The sequence below is a fragment of the Suricata suricatta genome, chromosome 17 (genome assembly GCF_006229205.1).
Source record: "Suricata suricatta isolate VVHF042 chromosome 17, meerkat_22Aug2017_6uvM2_HiC, whole genome shotgun sequence".
Classification (NCBI taxonomy): domain Eukaryota; kingdom Metazoa; phylum Chordata; class Mammalia; order Carnivora; family Herpestidae; genus Suricata; species Suricata suricatta.
In genome coordinates this window covers 51,029,060-51,055,290 of record NC_043716.1, presented here as the reverse complement: position 1 = coordinate 51,055,290, position 26,231 = coordinate 51,029,060, and the positions used below count along the sequence as shown (strand labels likewise).

Below are 26,231 nucleotides of genomic sequence, written 5' to 3'. Positions count from 1 at the left end.
AAGCCCCAGAAGTGTAAGGACGCGACAACGTCAAGAAAAGAGGGCTGTGCCGCTATCAGCAAAAGCAAGAGGAGGATGCAGAGAAGGGGTTTCTCCCCAGCGTCTTGGTCACTCACGCGCAGGCCAAGGCCGTGTGTGTTTCAGGCAGCCCCCCTCCACCTGCAGTGCGAGTGCTCCTGGAGCAGACGGGGAGCAGGCGGGCTTTGTGGAGAGAGGGAGCCCCATGGGATGGGCCCACAGATGCTTCCTGGCTTTCCCCCTCGCCTTCAGGGTTCTGATGATAAAGCCTCCAGAGCAGGGTCACCACTCCCCACTGGGACCTTTCCTGGAAATTCCAAGGGCTGTGTTTCTATGTCTGTTTTCCTCATCAGCGGTGGAGAGTGGAGGGCAGGGGACATCGAGGGTCCCAGAAGGGAGTCTGGAAGGAGCCCCAGGAGGCCGGCCGGTGCCTGGGCCCAGGGGTGCATGGAGAGTGCTCTCAGGCGTGGGTGTGGAAGTTTCCTTGGCTTCCTCCCGGGTGCTCCCTGCGGATCTCTGCTGCATGGCTGGCCCCAGGCCTTCAGCAGCTGGGTGTCGGAGGGGGCGCAGGGGACAGGGCTGGGGACAGGTGGGATATTGCTGGGTCCTCGTCTCGTTTTTAGAAGGACAGCTTCCTTAAAAAATTTTTTTTAATGTTTACTTATTTTTGAGAAAGAGGGAGACACAGAATCTGAAACAGGCTCCAGGCTCGGAGCTAGCTGGCAGCACAGAGCCTGATGCGGGGCTCGAACCTGCAAACTGCGAGATCATGACCTGAGCTGAAGTTGGACACTTAACCGACTGAGCCGCCCAGGCGTCCCCGGAAGGACAGCTTCTAAGTGAAGCTGGAGCTGGGTTAAAATGGTAAAAGCAGACAGCAGGGAAAGGGGACGCCTGCCCTGCTGTGTTTGCCCTGAAACACGGTCTTGAGACATCCCCGTGGGTCCTTCCCTTACGTTCGAGCCTTTGCACAAAGGCCAGGGACTCAGAGAGGCCTCCGTCAGCGTCTTGCTGGGGAAGGGGGGGGGGGGGGGGGGACACTCCATCCCCCAAAGTTCACACCAGCTGGCACACCTGTCAGGTGCCAGGACGGAGCCTGGCTCACCACTGGAAACCCCTTGAGGATTCCCGTGCGCTAGGAGCGCTGTGGTAACTGGCATTTCCTTGCATTAGTTATCCTTTCCCGACGCTCTGTTTTATACTTAGTATCAGTTTTTTGTTTGTCTCTGGAAGGAGAATGCCAAGATTCCGGAGCACAGGGGGCTTGGCGACCTGGTGTTGCCAGAACGTGGCATAGTTCTGGTATACAGTAAGAGTTTGCCAGATACATGAAGGCTGCTCACCTTCCTAGAAAAAGTGGCCAAATTCTTACCTTCACAGTAAAAAGAGGGCCTGTGAGTCTCCAGCGTTGCCAACAAAGAGGGCCCTGACGGTCCAAAATTGTCCTAAAGCAGTGCTCCTCAGCTTTGGCTGGGTCCTTGGCTGGATCATTCTTTGTTGGGGCCGGGGGGCTGTCCCCTGCAGTTAGGATGTTTAGTGGTTTCCCCCTGGCTCCTGCCCATCAGATGCGAGTCCACTCCTGCGCCCCGCCCCACACACAGAGAACAGGGCCCCTTGCTGGTGTCCCGGGGAGGGGGGGAGGGCCGAAATCACCCCAGTTGAACACCTGTGTTCTCAGCCATACCCAGGTCTGCCCCAGCGGCACTTTGCTAAATGGGCCAAATAACCGGCCTCCAGCATCTCCGCGCTGTGGCATTTCCGCGTAATGAAGTGCCTCTCTTTTCATCTGCTTCCCCCAGTTATGCATCAGTCACATTATAAAGAGAAGGAAGACAAAGACAGGAAAATCAGCTGACACAGTCTCGGAATGAAACGCATCTTTTATGGCTGAAGCAACTCCTCCGATGTCAGCGTGAGGCGTGGACTTGAAACTAATTAAAGCACGTAAACAAACAGAGCTGTGACGATATGGCCCATGACACAGGCACAGACACCAGCTGTCACTCGGGGGTGCTGAGAGGGGGCTTCTGCGGGGGGAGAGACTGGCCCTCTCCACGTCCCGTCTGTCCCCATGATTCTGTCCATCTGTGGTGCCAACCTTGACTGTGATACTCTGTGACAGGCCGCCTTGCTTTGTGCTTCTCCCAGTGATGGAGCCGGTGAGATCCTGTGGCCCCCCAGGACTCCATAAAGGGACCCGAGGACTCCAATGAGGAAAGCTCAGGCACAGTTATGAGGCTTCTTTTTTCCCCCCGTTTAGAACAAGTTTCAAAAAAAAATGGGGAGGGGCGCTTGGGTGGCTCAGCCGGTTAAGTGTCTGACTTCAGCTCAGGTCATGATCTCACAGTTCCCGAGTTCAGGTCCCACATCAGGCTCTGTGCTGACCACTCAGACCCTGGAGCCTGCTTTTTGTGTCTCCCTCTCTCTCTGCCTCTCTCCTGCTCATGCTCTGTCTCTCCCTCTCTCTCTTTTCTCTCACTTTCAAAAATAAACATTAAAATTAAAAAATAAAAATGTCCAGGGGCGCGTAGGTGGCTCAGTCAGTTGAGCATCCGACTTGAGCTCAGGTCAAGATCTCACGGCTTGTGAATTCCAGCCCCGAGTTGTGCTCTGTGCTGACGGCTCAGAGCCTGGAGTCTGCTTCCGATTCTGTATCTCCATCTCTCTGCTCCTCCGCCACTCATGCTCCGTCTCTGTCTCTGTCTCTCTCTCTCTCTCTCTCTCAAAAATAAATAAACATTAATAAAATAAAACCAAATAAAAGAAAGCAAGATTCAGTGAGTTGTCGGCACCCTTATTACAGTGTGTCCTAGAGGGCGTTGTAAATAAAATGATTGGAATTATATCGATGTGTTGGACAAATGGAAAGACATGAGAGGGAGGGCTTATGTTTTCATTTGCAACCATTAATTATAAAGGAATAATGAAATAAACTATCTGAATTTATTAGATTCTCTTTCTGATTCCTGATGAGAGAACAAGGAGGTGTGTGTGAGTGTGTGTGTGTGTGTGTGAGACACAGCCAACCATAACTTTGGTGAGATTCCTTCATGAAAGAACCTTAAGCAAGCGTTTTAGTAGTTGCTTATAAATGGATGCATTTCATTGGGTCATCAGACTTCTCATCTCCCATACTGGAGACACATATTTTAAATGGAAACTTCTTTTTGGAACTACTTTTGCCTGGGTTTCAAAAAAATTTCTGTGTTTTTTTCCCCATTGGGATGGTTCTTCTCCCCTTTCCTTAGCGATTAGCATCCACGTGTTTGGGTGAAAGTGGAAGATGAAAGCCATTGGGGGGGGGAACTTACCCATCTTCCTCATTCCCCTCGAGATTGTGCGCATCGTAAGCCATTAGCAGGGCCAGGGGGTTTCCGTGGATGCCTTTGGAAGAGAAGATTGGCTCCATTTATGGATTCGTTTATCTGTTTTTACCGGAGTATAGGCCCCATGGAGAGCTGTGACTTTGTCTTGTTCACCAAGCATCCACCAAGTTGGCGGTCAGCAAGTTTTTGTTACAGGAACATGGGGGTCACAATCAAGACTCTGCCCAGTTGATGTAAAAACAGTCACATCAACTACTTACAGACAAAGCACAAGGGTGACATGGCCGTGTTAAGGTCCATCTGGTCTTAACACCAAATATGTTGGGTTGCCGGGACTGCCCCCGTTTCCTTCTTTTGAGGTGCTTTTGTTTGGGTCTCCTCCCCTTTTGATCTCATGAGAGACATGAAAGTGGTTGGTTCCTAAGGATGTTGACCTTGATCCTGCAGCAACGCTGAGAGACCTGCCATATTGGTTTTTCCCGACCGTTCAGGAATGGCGTCCCTTGTGCTGTTTGCCCCGCGGTGATCAAGCATGGGGTGGGACCCCGACTTTCCCCTAACTCCCAGGGGAGTTCCCGTTTCTAGGATCAGCATCGATCCTCAACCCCAGAGTTTTTGTCCACCCAAAAGTTCTACAACCAGGAAGCGAGTCATGAGCCAACCTGGACTCACATCTGGGTCTGGTGCTTTTGGCAGAGACTGCAAGCCACGTGGGCAGCTCTGAGCTGGAGGAGTCTGGGGGGTGAAGGTCGTGGGGGTGTGACAGTGACATCACTGCTTCTTGTTTCAGGGCGCCGCGGAAGACCCCCCAACGGCCCTGGCTTTGAACTTCGCCCCTGCGTTGATGAAGAAGTCTGACGCTGAGGGTCCCGGGCTGCTCTTCCCCGAGAGTGAACTTTCCATCCGGATAGGTAGAGCTGGGCTTCTTTCAGGCAAGCTCCCTGCAGACCCTGGGCTGAGATAGGCGGGCTAGGTGGGGAGCGGCAGGCGTTCTGTCCGTCCGAATTACTTACCCCACAGTTGCACGGCGCTGAACCGGCGTCTGACTCCATGTCTTCCTTTCTTGTCATTCTCCAAACCACCTGCTTCCCGCACAGGAGCTCAAAGTGTCTTTTCGTTGGGTTTCTGGCTTGGCGGAGTGGACAGGGACCCCTCTGATGGGGCAGGGCTGATCTGGGTCACAGCATCTGGCGTTTGTCCCTCCGTCTCCCCATCCCTGATGGACCCTAAAGGCTCCTTTCCACTCACATGACTTTCATTTTTTTTTTTTTTATTCATCTGGGAAACTGTGGATGTTTCTCTCACTGATTCAGTCTGGAGCCAGAATACTTTTAAAGTAGAGGGAATGCACTCCCTGAGCAGGATTACATCAAAGTGCCTAAGTCCCTGCCGGGGAGGTGCGGAAGGGGGTGGTGCCCACTGGCAAGGAGCGGAAGGTGCACAGGCAGGAGCACATTGTTTTCAGTCTCGGGGGAAGACTGCCCCTCCTCGCCTCATTGTTGCTCACTCGCTCACTCGGGCATTTGGCCATTTCAAGGGCCCATTAGCGTGAGGAGAGGTGGATTCCTTTCTTCCCTGCCCCCTGCCCTGCCCACTTCTTCTGTAGACCATGGACGTGCAAAAGATATTGAGAACAGTCACCTCCTCTCCTGCACAGAGTTCTCTCTCTCTTAACTTTTTATTAGTTTTTAAATTTATTTTTGGGGGGAGGGCAGAGAGAGAGAGAGAGAGAGGGATCCCAAGGAGGCTGTCTGCTATTAGCACAGAGCCTGATGCAAGGCTTGATCTCATGCACCATGAGATCATGACCTGAGCTGAAATCAGGAGTCGGATGCTTAACCGACTGAGCCCCCCAGGCGCCCCGATGGAGTTCTCTCTTCTCTTGAGTGAACTGGGGAGAAGCAGACTGGCTTGGTGACTCAGGGGAGAAACGTCCTTTCACGCTTCCGTGCTGGTATTTTAATTTGATCTTTTCGCCATGTGTAGGCTAAGACGATCTCTTAGGCCTCAGGGAGAGTGAATGTTAGAGCGATGCTCGTTCTCACCGATCTGCGTTCAGACTGTGCCCTGCGTGACTTATTCGTGGAGAACTCGAATACCTTCTCCGCTTGGGTTGGTCCTCACTGCCTCTTACAACTTCCTAGGGGGGATGTAACCGGCAAGTGGAAACTCTTCTAACATCAGCTCCTCTAACAGAGGGCTTAGCATGAAAAGTCTGCCCCCCGCCTCCCGTCACACATGCCATTTGTATCAAATCAGAGCCCCTTAGGTGTTGTCCACTGTTCCCCTTCTCCCGGGGAGTCACGAACCATCTGGAAACCAGGATGGGGCACCGTCCTCCAGGAAAGCTTGTCAATTTTCATGCTGGACCGTGGGAACACGTGTCCCCTCTTCCTAGCTGTCCTGGCCCTCCTGCGTACCCCTCTGAAGACTTGCCCAACGTCCTGATGCCGAGCCTTCTCTAGATGAACAAGTTGACCAGATTTCATTCTATCTATCCCTCCCCGCCTTTTTTTTTTTTGTCTTCAAGGCCAGGGGGGAAGTGTTCAGAGCCTGTCAGTCAAAACAGTGGCAGTTGCCCAGCGCTCGGCCAGTGGGGCCGTGGGAACATAGGGCCCATGGGAGTTGGCTGTGTAGGAGAGCCCTCGGGACTGTGGGGTCTTCTTGGCAACCCCGGGGGTGGGGGTGCTGTGTGGGAGGAAGATGCGGTTCTGCCCTCTGCTCAGGAATCTGTAGGCACACCCTGTGCTGCCCTCGGTCGGTCGCTGTTGCTGACTGGTCTGATGCAAAGGCAAGGACCGCTCAATGGGAGGGGAGGACGCGGGCGGGGGCGGGGGGCGCGGGGGGGGGGTGGCTCCAAGGTGATTCACCAATTCCAAGGGATCCCAGCCGTCTCCAGAAAGGTCACTCTTCTGCTCACCTGGGCGCCTCGGTGGGTGTCAGGCGGTCGAGGACCCTGAAACCAATAGTGACTATTTGCTGACTGGCCTCACGCAGATCAAGCCCGAATATGCATCATTTGTGGCATCCGAATTTGCCCTTAAGCCAGCTGTAAGCGCAACAAGGAGATTGGCTTAATGGGTGTTTAGTGAATAACATCAGCCTTTAGAAAATAACATTGGTGCCGCTGTTATAATGTCCTGTAATTGGTTCAGCAAGAGGAGCAGCCAGAGAAGCCGCGCTGTGGGAGAGAAGGCTTAGCTGGTCGGAGTGGTGGCGGCAGCCCCGCGGAGCCGGGGAAGGCGCTTTATGAGACCCTTTCCTATTTGTGTCCTGGTGCCGATAGCAGCTCTCCTCAAGGCCGGGGGTATTGTGGGACTTCTTAGCTAGACCAGAAGTTCTTTCAAAACTGTCCGTCTCTCTCTTTCTCTCTCTGTCTCTCAATTCAGCTATTTATTTCTCTTTCTCTCTCGCCAACTAGCTTCCTTTTAATTAAAAAAGTAATAACATGGATTAAAAATGGAGACGTAGTTTTTCTTCCAACTTCAAACCTTTTATGGTCCAGGCTTCCATCTCAGACGTGTGCGTGCACACACACACACACACACACACACACACACACACCCTTTCTCGTATGTCCTTTCAGAAATGGTACGTCCATACACTCATGCCTGGCCCCTTGTTTTGAACCTTATGCTTTTCACTGAACAACACGTTTTAGCCTTTGTTTCCTGGGATGCTCATAGAGTCGTGCCATTCATGTTATTGGCAATGATCTTACTTAATTAGTCCCCTCTTGATAGTCCTTTAGGTTGTTTACAGTCTTTTGCTTTTATGAAGAATATGGGAGAGAGCATTCCTATACGTACATGTCTGTGGGCAATTACGTTGTTGAGTACATTCTAGAAATTAGGTCAGAGGTTCTATATATCTGGAGTCTGTGAATGGGCACCAAAGGGTTCATGTATCTCTTGACATTTCATACAAAATAATCTGTGTTTTTAGAAGGCAAAACTCAAAACTTCCATCAGCCTTCAGATGGTTCCATGACCCTGATGTTCATCTAGATCTTGGGTGTTTCTGCCTCACCTTTTACCCATTCAGTTGCCCTGTTGGTTTTTTAATTTAAAAAATTTTTTTCCATTAGGACTCCTTTCAGGCTACAGAAGGATACTAGAAAGTGAATCAGTGCATTCTTTTACTAATTGTTAACTACCCATTTCAATCTATTGTTTGTTCCAAGGGAGGACGTTGAAACTCTTCAAGAGTGTTTTGTTTGGTTTTTTCATTGATTCATCAGCACAGCAGTGGGGAATTGTCTATAATTCTGTGTTATCTGTGGAAGGAACAGGAATAGGCATTATTTTCCAATACAGAAAGAGCTGGATTAAATTTGGGGAATTATTTAGTTACGACATGGCACTTACCTTATTTTCCGTAAACCTTTCCAAAACTTGTTGGAGGGGTGAGTGAATGGGGACTTGAGTCAGGCAAGCATAAGCTATGAGAAACTCTAGGTAGAAACAGATTTTCCTTTAACCTCCTGTTCTTTTATAAGAGGAGAAATCACCGGGCAGGAATAATTCTATCTAGACAGCCTGGCAGATTCGAGGGCATGTTTTACCTGAAGCCAATGCAGACCGAATGTTACGTGGGTTCTAGGTTTGCCTGAGCTACCGTCACCCGCCCATCGCCAGCCTTTGTTTGTATTTTCATCTAAAATGTCGAATTCCTTCTTGGTTATGCTACCGAATTGCTAGGTAGTACCCTCCTGTGGAGACAGAGCTGATCTTGGGAGAGAGAATTTGCTTCTTCTGACCCAAGGTTCCCAAGTGCCTGACCCCCAGATTCACACCTACCAGGCTGCCCGTTCACAACCAGCATGGAGTTTGGGTGTTCCCTGATGTCCTTCTCCCTTCTCAGGACACCCTCATTCGTCCACCGGGTATCATACTGTCCTCTTTTAATTTTGAACTCTCCCCCATTTCCCCAGTTAAACATCCTGCCTTAGATGCTCTGGGAAAACATTGGACAGCACCGAGCTCCACGGAGCTGTCCAGCAATCAACCATGTTTTATTCCTGCTCAGGTATTTGCGTTTTAACTGGGGACAGTTTCTCCAACTGGATGATGAGCTTTTTTGGTAGATTACCACACCGGTTGGCCTTTGGAGGATTATACTCTTGGATAGCTGCGGGGTATTAGGGAAGGGCTCTGTTCTCTTCACCCTGTGCAGGGAGAAATCCGCTCTCCGAAGATAGCTGCTTGCTCTCTCTGTGAGTCCATCCCTGCGTATCCAACTCCCAACTGCTACATGTCCTTGGCAATGAAATTCCTGCAAGCAGTCTAATCCCAAGGGAGCAAAGACGACTTAAACAGCTCCCAAGCCCCTGTGACCATTGCTTTTTTTCTTTGTTCTGCATCTTCTGACTTTCTGAGTCTTCCCCAAAGGAGATGCTCCTCTGTCACTGATACTTACAGGCATAGTTAGTAAACTGACCTCTATGAAGAGTCTGATATAGCTCCTAGGAGAAATTCTGAGTGTCTCTTTATAGTTAGGTCTCCAAAATAGTGTGGTTAGGGAAATCTCTGAGATGTTTATTTGTTGTTTTGACTTTTTATCGGTAAGATCTCTAAAGATACAAGAATGACTTCACAGTTTTTCACGTAGGTTTCATGTCTTGGCATGTGGTTTTAGCAATGAGACACCCGTCCTCCCCTGTAACTGGTGGGCTAGGGGACACTTTAAAGTCTTCTCCTGGCCTCATTGAGAGTTGTCAGGGGCCTGGAAAATTGGCAGGCCCTGGCTTGGTTACCTCCCGTCTGGACTAGCGCCTGCAACCTGCGTTCCTTCATTAAAAGATTGGGAATGAACCAAGCCTGTCAGCACATGGCAGTAGCACTGAGGATACTAAGACGTGCCACACTGGAATACAGGAAAATAGGAAAATACTTTGCAGAAGGAGGAAGAGCAAACTGTTCAATAAAAATAGTCACCAGGAACTCTGTAGCATCCTGGACACTGAGGAAAATAAGGAAGTAATACAGAAATGCCCTCTTGGAGGGGCGCCTGGGTGGCTCAGTGGGTTAAGTGTCCGACTTAAGCTCAGGTCACGATCTCACAGTTTGTGGGTTGGAGCCCCGTGTTGGGTCCTGTGCTGACAGCTCAGAGCCTGGAGCCTGCTTCAGATTCTGTGTCTCCCTCTTTCTCTGCCCCTCCCCTACTCATGCTCTGTCTCTATCTCAAAAATAAATAAACTATAAAAAAATTTTTTTAAGGAAGAAGTTGTCTTCTGTGGATGGTAAGCAGCCGAAAGGCAAACCAGGTGGCAAGCATTGCTTTCTCATGGTATTTCTGTCTCATCATCTGTTAGACTCCTAGCCTCATGGGCTGGGAACGCAGAGAAAAGGGTACAAAAAAGAACTGAATGAATTTGAAAAGTTACTTGGAGTCAGCACCAAGAAAGAAAAGTCAGGTGGTTTTAAATTTGATCTTTTTAATATTTTTCAGATGTTTATTTTATTTTTGAGAGAGAGAGAGAGAGGAGAGAGAACACACCCATGCACACAAGTGTGGGAGGGGCAGAGAGAGAGGGAGTCACAGAACCTGAAGCAGGCTCCAGGCTCTGAGCTGTCAGAGCAGAGCCCGATGCGGGGCTCAAACCCATAAACCATGAGATCATGACCTGAGCTGAAGTAGGACACTCAACCAACTGAGCCACCCAGGTGCCCCTAAGTGTGAGCTAAGACTGCTGGCAGGTGTAACCATCTATGCTAATGAAGTTAGAGGGGGCGGGACTAAGCTACCCATTGCCACCATCCCATAAAATGATAGGTCACTTTGGGGGAAATCAACATTAATACAGGAGTGAACGTGCAGACCTGCTCTCCTGACTCTCTTCATTTGCTAGGGCTGCATACCGCAAACTGGGCGGCTTAAACCAACAGAAATTTATAGGCTCCCAGCTCCGGAGACCAGAAGTCTGAAATGTGTGCCATTCGGGGCCACACTCTCTCTGCAGGCTCTGGGGGAAGATCCCTCCTTGGCTCTAATAACTCCTGACAGCGCTGGCATTCCTTGGCCTGTGGCCGCATGCTGCAGGCTCTGCTGTCATTGGTACTTGGCCTCATTCCTTATGTGCCTGCGTCTGAATCTCCCTCTCCTTTCTCCCGTAAAGATGGGAGATTGGATTTAGGACCCACGCTAATCCAGTATGACCTCCTCTTAATTACATCTGCACTGACACCTCTGTCTCCAGGTCCCATTCTGAGGTCCTGGGTGGATGTGAGTTTTCGGGAGACACTTTTCAGTCCAGGGTACTGACCAGTCCCCCTTCTCTGATCACTCCATGGCCAGGCTCCAGGAACGTGATTGGCTTGGAGGGGCTTATCTGCCAAGCAGAAGTGAGGGGGAGGGGAGAAAGTGAGAGGAGACAAGAGGAGGCTAATCGTGGCAGTAATAAAAACCCATTTAATTCATCAGGAGCCTTTGGAGCAGCTGCCGGGGCTCTCTGAAATATTCATGAAGTGTCTGCCGAGGAGTTAGGGATACAGTCTCCTTATGCAAAATGTAACATTTGCTGGGCTAGCAGGTTCTATCCTATTTATAAGAGTTCTGACACATTCATTTCAGCTCATAAGTCTATTAAACTGGGGAATGCGTTTTTAAATATGTGTTTGGGAAACAGACAAGTGGCTTGGGCAGTGCCAGCCCCCGTTAGGATAGTCCTGCCAGGCTTTTATTACCCAGAGATGTTGGGGGGCTGCCGCCAAAGCCAGGCGACCTGGGCTCTCTCCAGGTCTCTCTGTTTTGCTTTCCAGATGTTCTCTTTTGCGGAAGCCCCTTAAGCTGGAGAAAGGAGCGCAGGGTGGCACTTCGGTTTCAAGTGTTTAAGATCTTCAGGCATCTCTTTCATTTACTCCCTCCCTTCTCCATTGTTTGTTTATGTATCTTTTTTCCTTTTGCCTGTTCTGGAAAGTGCCCAAGAAGGAATGGAAGCTGGTTGTGAGCCCTTGGAGCCAGGAGGTGCCACTCACTGAGACAGGCAGCCTTAGCGAAGGCAGGGGCCGGCAGGGGGGCATGAGGAGCAGGGTTTGAATCCGCGTAAATAAACAGCAACAACTCTAGCATCTGAGATGGGGTCCGTGCAATCTTGCCTGAAAGGAAAGGAGTCCTTGATGAGCTCCATTCGACCTGGGGGTTCTTTGTTAGCACCCACAGTCTGACCTCCCGTCTCTTCTTCAGGTGGTGTGCGCATTACAGTGTTTTTGTTCTCCTTTCTTCTCTCTGGTGTGTTTCCCCTCCTAGGGCCAGAGGAAGTAAATGACTCCAAGTGTCTTAAAACGAATTCAGTTGTCTCAGTGACACATGATTTCGAGGGTTGTGGCATCGTGGAGCTGAGATAGTAAGGGACGTGTCAGTGTCTTCCAGTTGAGGATTCGATAGAACTGTCAGGACTCGTGGATGCCTTGATAATCCTCAGCTGGTCATCGGCTGGTAGGGAGCAGGAGGTGCTCCCTGGAGTGGTGGGAGAGGGTGCCTCTCGTAACTCTTAGATACGGTGGGTCAGAAGTCTGCTGTCTTCCCTAGCAGATCAGGCTCCCCTGGCGATTTCATAGCACCGATCCTCAGCAAACCGCACCAGGTTTGCTCAAGTCAATCTTAGTTAGCGTTGATTATGTTCCTTCCAGTTGGGAAGCTCCTGTTGTACATATAAAAACAATTAGGAGGGACACCTGGGTGGCTCTTTACTTAAGTGTCTGACTCTCGATTTTGGCTCGGGTCATGATCTCACAGTTTGTGGGATCGAGCCCCACATCAGGTCTGTGCTAACACTGTGGAACCTGCTTAGGATTCTCTTCCTTCCTCTCTCTGCCTCTCTCCACTTGCACTCTCTCTTTCTCTCAAATAAATAAGCAAACATTAAAATAAACAGGAGACATGAACCCTCAAGGAGATTCAAATCTTCTTGGAAGACAAATAGGCCATTTTATGCAAGCTTCTAATAGTCCCGTAAGTGGGTCTTGGATATGTCCTTGGTGCACCCCACAGCCTCCTCCATTTTGAATTATTTATTTTTAGATACGGAGTGGGGTACAATTTGAGGTTCAGCTTTTCTCATATGGATGTTCAGTTGTTGCAGCACTATGTGTTGGAGAGACTGACCTTTCCCTATTGAATTGACTTCGTGCTTTTGTAAAAAAATTAATTGACCATGTTTGTATGGGTCTGTTTGGACTCTGCATTCTGCTTTAGTTCATGTGCCTGTCCTTTTACCAATATCGCACTCTCTTAATTATGGTACCTTTATCATAAGTCTTGAAAGCAGATCTTATGCATTTTCCCACTTTGTTCTTTTCCAAAATTGTTTTGGTTGTTCTAGCTCCTTTGCCTTTATATACCAATATTGGAATCAGCTTGTTAAAATTTATAAAGAAGTCCTGATGGGCTTTAGGCTGGGATTGCATTGACTCTGTAAATCAATATGGGGAAAATTGACATCTTAATAATCTTAGTCTTCTATTTCATGAACATGGTATATCTCTCCATTTAAATTGTCTTTGACTTCTTTTGTCAGTGTTTTGTGGTACTCAGTGTATATATCCTATAGATATTTGGTTAGATTTGTACCTAAGTATTTCCTTTTATGGTGTTATTACAAATTATACTGTATTTTAAGTTTTGACTTCTAATTATTCATTGCTAGTTCAGAAATATAACGGATGTTGTGTGTTAGTCTTGTTCCTATAATCTGGATAAACTCATTTATTAGTTCTGAGAGGTTTTTGGTAGATTCCTTGGAATTTTCTGTGTCCTGCTTCTGAATAATGACTGATTCATTACTTCCATCCAATCTGTATGCCTTTTATTTCTTTTTCTTGACTTGCTCGCACTGGCGAAGACTTTAGTACATTGTCAAATAGGAGTCATGAGAGTAGGCATTCTTGCCTTATTCCTAATCTTAGGGAGAAACTGGTCAGTCTTTCACCATTAGGTATGGTATTGTCTATGGATTTATGGCAGAAGAAAGGCATACGTATTTGAAAAACCACCAGGTTCCTAAGAGATGTCACAATACAGAAATGGTATGGAGTAGGCCAGAAAATAGGTTCTACAGTGAGACTAGCTTTGGATTCTGACTCAACCCTTTAGTAGCTATAAGACCTTGGGCAACCTTCATAACCTCCTTTTTACCCTCAGTTTCTCTATCCAGAATGGGGATAATAGTAATTACTTCATGGAGCTGCTATGCAGATGGGTGTGAATGGTGTGTGTGAACTGCTTAGGACAGTACGCAGTGCTTTGTATGCCCTCACTGATTATTAGTCATCATTATTCTATCTGGACAGCAGGGAAAAATGGGCCCAAAGCTCAGGATGCCTTGATGTGGGATTTTTTTTTTTTTTTAGGACAGACTTTAGAGATTTTGCTACCCCTATTAAAAAGTAGAGAAAGGGGAGCCTCGGTGACTCAGTTGGTTGAGCATCCACCTTTGACTCAGGTCATGGTCTCAAAGTTTATGAGTTTGGGTTCCATGTCAGGCTATGTGCTAACAGCTCGAAGCCTGGAACCTGCTTCAGATTTTGTATATCCCTCTGTGTGTGTGTGTGTGTGTGTGTGTGTGTGTGTGTGTGCTTGATCTCTCTCTCAAAATAAATAAAAACATTACAAAAACTTTTTTAAGTACAGAAAACTTTCAGGGTTACATGTGGATTCTCCAGTCATTGAGCACATTTGGGTATAAAATAATACTCCCAAGGTGCTCAGACAGATGGACAGTGTTTACATTTGGGCCAGCTCAGGGACAGAGTAGCCACACCAGAAAAGATCAGATTATCCCTAACCTGGAAGAAGAGGTTTCTCAGAGGGAAAGGAAATTCCTAAAGAAATTAAAGAAGCATACATGTATGGTTACAGAAAAATATACCATAAGATAGGTAAGGAGGAGAGAATGTGTGTGTGTGTGTGGTGAAGAGCAAGAGGGTAGAGTCAGGGTGTGTGGTAGGTGTGGTTGTAACCTGGGCTTATGGTTCACTAGCATCAGAATGAACTCTGTTCATCTTTGCTTTTTTTTCTGCCCAGGACATAGAACAAGGTCTTAGATCAGAGAATGAGAGTTGATGGGATAAGCATTGGAAATTGGACAGAAGGCTGAGCTGCCCATCCCTGGAAGGATTCAAGCACAGGCTAGGGGACCAGTGGTCGGGGATGTTATAGAGGGACTTCGTGGGAAGTAGGAAGGTGGGAAGGAACTTGCCTGGACCCCCTGCTGCTACAAGATTGCCCGTCCCTGAGCCTACTGGGAACATCTGCTGAAGGCCTCCTCTGCCTGTCTGCCACCATGGACCTGAAAGTCCGGGACAGCAGCTTCTGCGCTGAGATCCTGGGGTTTGCGAGCAGGAGCTGTGGCACAGGCCAGCGGCAGGAGCACCGGCGCGGCCATCGGGGGCTGCAAGTGCCTTTCCTGGGCTCAGCTACAGGCCTGCGCTTTCTGCTCGGTGTTGCCATGGCAACCTCTCCCTTCTTTTCCCGCAGTCCACTGGTACCTCCCAGTGTGGTCAACATGTCTCCCCTTGTCCGGTTTCATCTCATCCTGTCTCTTCTCTCGGTCACTCCATCTCTCCTCATCTCTCTCATGCGCCTCTTTGTATCTCAGAATCTCTCTTTGTGCCCACGCCCCTCCTCACCTCCTCTGTCAGGGGCTCTGCCTGTCTCCCCTTCCTCCTCTCTCTCTGAGGTGGCAGTGAATCTGCCAGCCTGTCCCTCGCCCCAGCTGTGGGCAATCCTTGGAGAATCTGTTCGGTCTCTTTTGGGCCCAGGGGTGCCACGTGGCCCGGAGGAGCAGTTCTGGGGGGCTGCAGCAATTGGAAAAGGTCTTCAGAGGCCCTTGCTTCCCTGTGTGTCCGGAGACCCATGTGGCGAGATCCCACCCGCCCCTCTTTCTGGAGGCTCAGATCTTGGTAAAGTTCTTCCCCAGGCCTTTGCTTTGGGTTGGCTTTCATTAGCTTACGCTGCTATTTAAACCCAAACCATCTGTCCCCAGGGGTCCTGCCACGTGTTCAAGGTGGAGCCTTGTGCGCAGCTAGATACCCGTGAAGTTTACTACGGAGATCAAACCTCTCCTTCAAGTCATCATCTTCTGTAGAGTCTGTCTCGGCGACGATGCTTCAACTCGCCCATCATCCAGCCCAACTTGATTAGAGTTAGCAACCACCCAGTGTCACAGTATCCTTGCTTCCGGTCTGTGTGCCGCAGCCAGGGGATAAAGCTTTGCCATGTTAATTTTCTTCATTTGCAGAAGCTTCTGATCCGACACTACTCTACCTGAGGCGTCTAATCGTACCACGCACTCCCCTTGGCTCTCTCCCCCTGTCTCAGCCTGGGAAAGAGTAGTTAGGGATGAGGGTAGATTCTCTGCTGGCATCTAACAGAACCCTCTTATCTGACCAAGACTTCAGGGCCAGGTTTTGCTAGTGATTGGATTACACAGTCCTGTCGCTCAGCCAATTTTCAGGACTGAGCGAAGGGAGGGAAGCCTTTGAGGGCGCGCTGTTTAACAACAAACAGAGGGGACCGAAAGGCCGCGTCCCGGGCAAGATGGAAAGGGCTCTCTCAGAACTAACGGGCTGCTCCTGGCCCCCCCGCCGGCCTGCTGATGGGAAGTCCTGGGCTCTGAAAGCTTCTTTAAGATTCTGAATGTGGAAGGCTGGATCGAGGCAAGTAGACCAGCAGAACAGGGCATTTTAACTGCAAACCTGTGCTCTGAAAGTCTGATTAGGAGGCCTGTAGCGTGGGGTGGCGGTCCTCTTTCCCCTTTTCGTTAGGTGTGCAAAAGGCAGAGACCGTTCACTATTCCCGCCACGTTGGGCACGTGGACACAGAAAGGCACACACCTGGGAAGGGACTCTCCGGCACCTCGCATTAAACACACAGATGCGTCTTATCTTCTCCGTACAATGTCTTCCTTGGACCAATTGGCAGTTATCTTTTTTCTTTTCTTTTTTAATGTTTATTTATTTTTGAGAGAGAGAGGGAGGAAGAGAGAGAGGGAGACAGAGGATCTGAAGGAGGCTCCACACTGTCAGCACAGAGCCTGACGTGAGGCTAGAACTCATGAGCTGTGGGATCCTGGCTTGAGTCAAAGCCAGACTCTTCTCTGGCGCCCTGGCAATTATCTTCTTTGATCTGTAGGGACCTTAACAGAAACGAAATCCATAGTTTCCAAGATTCCTAGATCCCAGGGACACTGCTGGAGGGGGAAGGGAGTCACCTGCCATGGGCGGCCAAGGGACCCAATGCCTGTTCTCCTCCCCTTCAGATATGCCTCTTAAAATGTCCAATTTCAATATCTGAAGAACCGAAAATGAAATAGAAATGTTGGCTCAAAAGCAGGTAGCAGTTCTTCTGCCAGGTTTCCACGATGTCTGTCTAGATGCTCTGAAGTAGCTGCTCACCTCTTACCTGGTGACCCTCACATGGTGACACCCCCCCCCCAACCCACCATCCTCACAACATCTGTCTTGACTGTTTTGGGGAGGAGACCACCCGAGCATCTGATGAAAACCATCCAGGTTGTTGGCATTTGGGGGTGGGGTGCTTCTCGGTGGCACCACATCACATGTTGCTTTGTTCCCTGGTCCCCACTGTATGCCCGGGGTCCCCTCTAGTCAGTGCAACAGTGGGGCGGACACTTCCAAAGGCCCCCCGGAGCACTGTCCACAAAGGAGCAGATGGAATAGGACTGGTTGTGTCTTGCACGAATGCCAGACCAAGGAGTTTGAGTTGCAGCCCAACCTCTGTTGCTGGAGGGGTCAGCCTGGCGCCAGGCTGGGGCTGCTCAGAAGGAGGGTTGCCTCCCAAATGTACTGAGCGTACCCTGAGTGCTTTGTTGTCCTGCCATTGCCCCTGGCTGAGGACCACCGCTGGAGATCCTATCCCCAGAAAAAGCACACCTATGTGGATCCTTACACATTTTTACCTTCGATTTCTAGCACTTAGGGACTGGCCCAGCACGGCGCCTGGCACACCCCATGAGCTAAAGGCAAGTCGGTTGACTGAGTGAAATCAAACCTGTTTATGTTACTATTGGGGGCCCAAAGACGCTTGGGGATGAGCCCCACATGTACGCACTTCCCTTTGTTTGGATCACTGCCACCTCAAGGGCTTCCTGGTCTTGTAGTCACACTTGACCTGCAGACCGTGGGGAGTGGTGGAACAGCTAGGGACGTTCAGGCCATGAGATCGTATCGGCAGCACGGACGTGAAGAGGAGAGAGACTGAGATCCTACCTGGAAACTCAGTTTCTGCTTTGCAGCCACACCCTACTCTTTTCGGATGTAACAATTGTAATCTCTACTTTCTCCCACCCACTGCCCTGTGGGGCTTCTGTTTTCTTCCAGCCCATCCTCATCTCCCATCCAAACTTCTTAATGGGATATTTTGTATTTGTGTGTTATTCTAGGAGCTTGGAGTAAGACTTCCCCAATATCATTAAAAAAAATGTTTATTTATTTTTGAGAAAGAGAGAGAAACAGAACATGAGTAGGGGAGAGGCAGAGAGAGAGGGAGACCCAGAATCTAAAGCAAACTCCAGGCTCTGAGCTGTCAGCACATAGCCTGACACCGGCCTTGAACCCATGAGCCGTGAGATCATGGCCTGAGCTGAAGTCAGACGCTTAACCAACTGAGCCACCCAGGCGCCCCTGTTTCTTTATTTGCCCACCAGGTTTCTGGTGGGGTAGGACCAGTCTAGGTTCTGTAAAGATCCATTGTTATCTTTTCCTTTCATAAGGCATTTTCATGTTTCTTTTTTTTTTTTTCTGTTAATTCATTAAACTCATTCATTGATACTCCATCAAGCCAACCACTCTTTGTGTCAAATCCATGAACTTGGTCTCTGCCTTCAAAGATTGTGAGAGAGGCAGACACCTAAAAACAAGCCATTATACAGTAATTACAAATAGTCATACTGCAATTTTGATGCTTGATTTCCTTTATAGTCTCCAGAGGGTAGTTATAGTTGTCTAGGAAAGAACTGATCATTAGACCTGGGAGCCTTTTCTTTGCAGGAATTTTGCCATTGTTTTTGGATCAACGAGTGGGAAAGAGTACATCAAATTCAACCTTCTTGAGAATCACATGGTTTCTTTCTTTATCCACCCATGTTTTTTGGACTAAGGCATATAGTCCAGGATGATGTTGCAAATAGTCCCTTTCATTGATATTCTGTGTGTGTATGTATAAAGGGGGAATGAGGGCTCCCCAGTGCATGTGTGTGTGTGTGTGTGTGTGTGTGTGTGTGTGTGCACGTGTGCACACACACGCACACGTTTGCATGCATATATTTACATGTTGACATATTTACTTCCTGAGAGAATTAAATATTGCTGAATGTAAGCAATGAAATTGCCCATTGATTTCATAGACTATTTGGGCCCAATGCATTTTTTTCCTGAAACCTGATAGGAAAAGGAAAGATAGCTGTTCACCAGATGGGTACTAACACGCTTGTGGAAAGGGGAACATGATTGCCGTGAGGAACTGACATTCTCTCTAGTTCTTGGCAATGAACACTCACTTAGGAAATACGTGTGCTACTTTCTATCAGCTTTTAAATCATCATACTTTTTTTAAACGGTGTTTGTGAAACTCATGGGCTGCCTTCCATCGTATTTAACATCAGTAGGAGCCTCATTAGAATGCGTGTTGAGACGTGTGTATTTGAGAACACGGTGACAGGCTTGGAAATGTCTCAGCGAGCCCTGGTTCGAATTGGGGTAGGAGCACCGGATACTGTCCTTTGCAGGAAGCTTTTTATTCAGGGCCCTCTCTGTGTTGGGTGCTGTTCAGATTAGGAAAAATGGTCCCTTCCATCCAGCTCACTCGCATGGGGCATTTATTTGCTACCAGAAGACTCTGAGTCCGCTCTTCACCCCAGCCTGGTCTGCAGGGGGTGCCCCCAGTCACCTGCGTCAGGAGCAATACGAGCCACTAGGGCCCAGGGTCCCCGAGCGCCATTCTGAGGTGCTCCGTAATCCCCCTTTGAGTCAAAAGTAACAACTGATTACAAAGCAATAAAACCAATATGTGAACAAACGCTATAGAACTCCTCCAAAGGAATGAGTTTGAACCCCCGGGAAGTGATCAACTTGGGATGATGGCGTTTCTCCAAAGGCTCTTGGGAGTTCTTAGAAGGCTTCTCTGGGTTGATTTACAACCCAAGTGTGAAGAAAAACAAAACAAAACAGAATCTCCCCTCCCCCCGAACCAGTCTGTGTTTGTCGTGGTTGGGCGTGGTTTTAGCAAAAACGGCGTTCTGAAACTAGTGTTCTTGCCTCAGAGCATTTAAACCAACGGTTCCGAAGTCCGAGGGGCGTGCGCTTCCTTGTCCCTGCTGCTCTCCAGGGCTTCCCCACACCCGGCGTTCGCTGGTGTCAGGCTTGCAGGGCATTTTCTCATGTCTGTTCGACCTCTGTGGCTGACCTTCTCCTGGTCTCTGGAGCTGTCGAAGTTGGTGAGAAGAGAGAGAAGGACAAGTTCTAGATGTAATTTCTTGTCCAAAACATGGCTGGTAAAAAAAATAAGTAGACTTAAAAAAATCATGGTTTGAACTCTCGTTTTCAGTATCATTAAGTTTCACTGCTCGATGACTCACAAAGATGAGGGCATCTGCTCAAAATTGTGAAGAAGGATTTAGATAGAGCAATCTGTGCTCTGGGCTCCTTCCTGGGGATGATGAGGACGTGAAGGCCCGAGGGCCCAAACACGAGACCCCAGGCATATTCCTTGTGTTAGACTGTGTACTGCCAAGACTTCTGGCGTTAGTTTCAGCGCTCTGAGTGTAACAGGCTGTAAGAGTCAGCTTTGCCTCTTAAGCAAGCAGCTCTTCAACCCCAGAGGCTTACAGCCACGAAGGTGTAGTTTCCTTTCAGGTTAGGTGCAGGCCGCCGGCTGGCTCTGCTCCATTTGTCTTCTCCTTCTGGGTCCCAGCTGAGGACGTATCCCTTATCAGGACATGCCTGGTGTCATGGTGGAGGGGAAGACTAAGAGAGCTAATGGAAACCTGCCGTGCCTTGTAAGAATTCTCCTTGGGTGTGGTGTTCGTCTCCACTCACGTCGCATTGGCCGACACATCAGATAGGAACCCCTGTCCTTATGCAGAGAGGTGTACTTGACCTTTAGAGAGGCACTGCAAGTCCAGGTGGGAATGGACAAGTCCTCAGCAGGGAAGAGAGGCATGAATCACTGTGCTACAGTCCTCCCTCTCGGTCACAAAGAACCACTTTCGTTTGCCCCATACACAAAATAAATTCACTTAGGACCCAACAAAAGATACCTTAGAATTTTCATTCAGTCATGGAACCGGGGGTGAACTTCAGGACCACATGGTAAATTTCAGGCTCTTCATCTGGTCTGGATCTAGTAGCTCTTGATCTGGAGACCCACCAACTAAGAACAGTTTCCTGTCTGCATATCTGACATGGTGGAACGGGAGCAGGATGAAGACTTCCGCTGGGAAGGAGGAGGGATGGCGGCCACGTAGCCATCACTGACATGTCAGTTCTGGAGTCCCGCTGGACAGACATGTGAGGGTTCCCAACCCAGAGCAGGGGGGCTGTTCCATGAGTGGGGCTGTTTCTGCTCCCCGAAGGGAGTGCCACCCTTCTCCACGGCTCTGGACTTTTCACTTCGGGAGAGCCTGCCTTCTTGACAATTCCCTTTGGGCACATCTGGGGGAAAAAAAATAGTGAGCGTGTCCCTTCCTTGGGGTCTAAGCAGCTGTCTCAGCCTGCCCCCTGCCTGTAGAGTATTTGGGAGCCCTGAAGTGGTTTCAGGTGTCCAGTGGTCACCTGCTCCTCTGTGCCAGCGCGGTGTCTCTCCTGGTGGCATAACTCATCCTAAATCATTTTCAGTTTTTATTTTCATTTGATCTCAGTCATACCGTGGACTAGTAGCCCCACCCACATTTCTTTGTGAGATAATCCTTTCCCAGACCCACCCCTCTCTCTAGATTTAATTACAGGCATTTGGAGCTCATCAAGTTTTGGTGAGATTGTGCCACTAACCACGCTTGCTGCAGCAGACATTTCATCCGAGTAGGATTTGCCAGGCAGGGGTTGGGGTGCATTTTAATCCATTTATAGGTCTCACTGTGCCCTTGGTTTTTGTATCTGTCCTGAGGCTGGGTCTTAATCATCTTTCCTTCCAAGACCATTTTTCTTTTTTTCTTTTTTTTTTTCTTAATTGCAGCTTCCAACCTTTCAAGTTCCAAGTTTTCTCGATTTTCTTTTCTTCTCTCAACACTGCCGGCGATCAGCTAATACTTTTCTGAGCTCTTCTCTGTCCTGTAGCCCTTTGTCGAATGCGTAATGACTAAAGCATGTTTGCAGTGCGCTGTTTTGTGACCTTTCCACCCAAAGCCTTACAGTCAGCCTTGATGAAGCAACACGTAATCAGTGGCTCACAGCGTGTGTAGGCTGCTGGTGAGGTGTGGTTCTGCTCTGCATGAATTCTTGTTTTTTTTTTTTTAATGTTTATTTATTTTTGAGAGAGAGAGACAGAGTGCCAGTGGGAGAGGGGCAGAGAGATAATGAGACACAGAATCTGAAGCAGACTCCAGGCTCTGAGCTGTCAGCACAGAGCTTGACACAGGGCTTGAACCCACCAACTGTGGGATCATGACCTGAGCCGAAGTCGGATGCTTAACTGACTGAGCCTCCCAGGTGCCTCACTCTGCATGAGTTCTTAGGGTGTGAGGGGCTGCCCCTGTTGGTCACCCCTGGCGATCCCTCTTACACTGTCTGCCTGGATGCTGTGTACTCACATCTACTCCTACCATTGGCCCAAGCAACTCACGTGCCCAGCCCTGATGATGGGGGAGGAAGGGAAGTGGAGGCAATGTATAACTTCACGCCACTTGGCATTGAGCGGGGCTATATAATCCTTTCACAGCAAAGGAGAGGGTTGAGTAATTGTGAACAAAAATTACAGTCTGTGACTGGGCTTATTTTTTGTTTCATATAAAATGAGAAGAAAGAGGTGAACGATGACTCTAGAGCTTATGATAAAGTCATTCCCATCTCACCAAATAGGCAAAATTTGGGAGAGGGGGAGTCTGTGTTTTCTTACAGAGATTTCTTCCTGGGGATGGTTTTACTCACCGAGTTCCTAAAAACTCCTCAAGGGAGTGGTAGCATATTGGTCTTTGTGAAGATACCCAGCATGATGAGTGTTTTTTTCTTAGGTCCTCTGTCTCCTCACCCTGGACAGGTGCGCTGCCCCACCGACCTTCCAAGACGTTCCTTTATGAATTCTTTGATAAGAGGGCTGTGTTTGAAGACTGGCAGGAGATCTAGCACCTTCTGTTTCTGACTCCCCCTTCCAACACGGAGCACTCCGTGTTCCTGATCCTGAAACCCCACGGACATGGTTGTCTGTGGAAGCGAGAGGCGGCTGTAAAGTTGGCAGGGAAAGAGATAGTCGTTGGAATGATCCGTGTGAAACTCTGCTCCGGGCATTTGGAGATTTGTTTGAACCATTGCTTCTGATGCTTCCGTAGGTCCTTTGACACCCAACTGATTACTTCTCTGTGTCACCAGTGCCATCGATCACAAGTGGTTCTGGTCCTGCACATCCTTATAAGATCTGCAGGAGTGGAGCCCTGTCTCTGTTGGGAGGTAGCACGCCGCCCTGAGGGGCTCTCAGACAGACCTAGATTTGAATTCTTGCAATTCTGGCTGTGCCTTCGCTTATAGGACTAATAGTATTTGTTGCACTGGGACTTAGGTAAACTATGTAATAGGACTAACATCGTGCTTGACATACGTCCGAGTTTACAGATTTGGAGACTCACTCATCTTTGTATTTGCAGCATCTCCAAAATTACTGTTTCTCTTCCATGACCTGCAGCAGGTCAGAGTGGAACTGACATGCCACACAAAATAAAGGTATGTCTTCAAGTCGTCGTGTCCTAAGATTTGGTGAAATACGGAAAAAAGCACTTAATAAAGATCTAGTTCTGTTTTGTTTCTTAGGTTTGTTTATTTATCTTGAGAGAGACAGAGACCGCGTGAGCCGGGGAGAGCAGAGAGAGAGGAGAGGGAGACAGAGACCCAAGCAGGCTCTGCCCTGGCAGCACAGAGCCCGACGCAGGGCTCAAACTCACGGAACCGGGAGATCACACCCTGAGCTGAAACCAAGAGTTGGATGCTTCACCGAGTGAGCCACCCAGGTGTCCCCAAGATTTAGTTCTTTGTAAAGAATTAAAAAGAATTACAGATGTGTATGGGGACCTCCTAAGTCATGGTGAGATGCTGGCTTTTTGTGCTGCAGGTTCGAGTAGGGTCTGGCTGAAATTTTTAGGGATCATCCTGCTGTCCTGTTTGCTCTCAGTCTGGTGTATGTGTTCCCCCATCCGCTCCCCACCCACCTCCGGACGTCTAAAATGGTTTCGGTGCTATTTGGTGGGCAGAGAAATCATAAGTTTATAAAACGATCAGCAAGAACTTGTAAATTGGTATGCAGGCCAAATTTATTACTGCTGCTCTCGCTCCCGAAATAGAAAGTAACCCAAGCTCTGGCGTGTGTGGTCCCTTCCTGGCCAGCATCAGGACGGGGAAAATCTACAGCAGCACAAACATTTGAAGAGATCCTTGAAATTCATCGCGGCGAGATTTGTCCCTGTCAACCAAGCTCTCCCAAACCGAGTTTCAGCCAGACCTTGCGTTCCAAGCCGGGCGCTGGGGCAAACCCGAGCGTCCCAGGTGCAGCCCTGGTGCCAGTCCCTCTTGAGGCTCCGTCTCCACCTCAGGCAGGTCCTCGCTTTCAGAGGACTCTGAACTTCTCTCCCTTTGGATTGTCAGTCACTGACCTTCTCTTGGTTTCCGGAAAGAAGATCCACGTCTGGGCCCCCGGTGCGGCCTCCCGTTGTTGCTGTGGACAGTAGATGTGTCCCCCTGTCTTTCTCCAGTTTTGCGATTGTGCTAGAGCGGTTTGCCCTTTATTTCTGTTTTCCCCAAATAGCTTTACCCATTTTCTGCCATTTTCTAATCAACGCCACACCCCCCTCCTCTTAAGAGACTTCCTCTCACTGCATTCCTCTCTTCCTTTCCTTGTCTAGAGGGCGCCCCGGCACCCTGGGGAATATGGAACCGGGCTGGGATGCGTTACACAGGGAAAGATATTCCGTAGACCCAGATTTGGAGGCAGGAATTGGGGTCTGAGCACATTTTATGAGGCTGGCCTTTGTTTGGGTCTGGGCACTCTGTAGGCTGACTGAGGCTGGATTATAAGCGTGTCCCCAATATTGAATTTATTTGCCATCGCACAGTGCACGCCCAGGGCCGACTTTGAGGCAAGTGGAGCTGAGTTGAGAGGGACATTTCTTCCCTCCCTGACCCTTCTTCTGATGCCAGTTGTTCTCAACTCACCGAATTTCTTCCCACGCATATTTCCTGGAGGTGTGGTGGAGTGCTAGGGCTCTGGCGCAGGTTGGGTGGATGCAGAGTGTGGCCCACATGACCAACCAGGGTCACGGAGCCTGAGAATCGGGAACCTGTAGCTTCAGGCACACCAGGGTCCCCGTTTCGGCCTCACCCACCGGGTGCTGTGTGGCTTAGGCCCTTGGTTTTCTCATCTGTAGAATGGGTATAATAACATCCCCTTGCATGTTTATTGAGGATTAATTAAAGTGACACGATACTGAATGGCTGCCCAATGTTCAGTCCTCTGTGCAGCCATAGCACAGATGGTGTGACAGAGCAGAGGAAGAGAGACCCAGGGGACATCTGCCTGATGGCTTCTTGTCCCACAGCTGGACCAAGGTAGGGGTGGCCTGTGGGTTTTGCCTTTGTTGCTTCTCTCCCAAATTGTCTAAATCAGCACCTGCTACGTTGGTGAATAAGTGAGGCACAGGTCCAGGTGTATTATTAGAGTGTACAGCGAAACCCTCAGCAATCGAGATAAAAAAACATTTTAATCCAATATTTTTGAAACTTGCAATGAATGCAAAAAGCCCACAATGAACAGAATGTCAAAATTTTAAATACGGATAGAGTTCGATAGTGTTAGAATTGACGAGCTGAGTAAGGCCAAGCCGTGTAAGTGCAGAGTTGGGTCCAGCTTAAACAAAAAATTTTTTAATGTTTATTTACTTGACAGAGAGAGACAGAGCACGAGCAGGGGAGGGGAGGGAGACGGAGACACAGAATCTAAAGCAGGCCTCAGGCTTTGAGCTGTCAGCACAGAGCCTGACGTGGGGCTTGAACTCATGGATTGTGAGATTGTGACCTGAGCCGAAGTTGGATGCTCAACCAGCTGAGCCACCCAGGCGCCCTGGGTCCAGCTTTTATTTCAAAATTTTGATATTTTTTTTACATCATGGATTTAAAGAAAATTCTTTTAATTTAATTTATTTTCTTAAATTATTATTATTTAAAAATTTTTAATGTCTTTGTTTTTGAGAGAGAGAGAGGGAGAGGGAGAAGGAGAGGAAGAGAGAGAGAGAGAGAGAGAAAGAGAACATGAGTAGGGGAGGGGCAAAGAGAAAGGAGAGAGAGAGAATCCCAAGTAGGCTCCATGCTGTCAGCACAGAGCTGGACATGGGGCTCGAACTCATGAAACTGTGAGATCATGACCTGAGCTGAGATCAAGAGTCAGATGCTTAGCTGACTGAGGCACCCAGGTGCCCCCAACTAGTTGTTTTTTTAATTGTAAAAAACATATAATAGGACTCCTGGTTTCTGGTCTGGCACGTAAGAAGCTTGGAGGTCAGTGTTCCATTCTAACCACAGGCAAAACATCGAACGAATTGAAAAAGCGACAAGTCTTCTTCTTCTTTTCTTTTTAATGTTTATTTCTTTAATTTGAGAGAGAGAGAGTGCGCAAGTGCGCACTAGTGGGGAGCAGAGGCAGAGAGAGGGGAGAGCGAGAACTCCAGCAGGCTCCGCG

At 48.9% G+C, this 26,231-nt stretch overlaps 1 protein-coding gene across 7 annotated transcripts in view; it reads left to right on the top strand.

Annotated features, from left to right (window-relative positions):
* The window catches only part of SLC39A11 (solute carrier family 39 member 11), a 353,304-nt gene that overhangs the window by 110,871 nt on the left and 216,202 nt on the right, over positions 1-26,231 (top strand). For 6 of the 7 annotated variants that reach the window (XM_029927486.1, XM_029927490.1, XM_029927483.1 and 3 more), the window contains one exon: positions 4,135-4,276. In XM_029927486.1, the coding sequence (XP_029783346.1) occupies positions 4,135-4,276 (142 nt within the window). The remainder of the gene's footprint in view (positions 1-4,134; positions 4,277-26,231) is intronic. The other variant, XM_029927488.1, reaches the window with a different exon arrangement.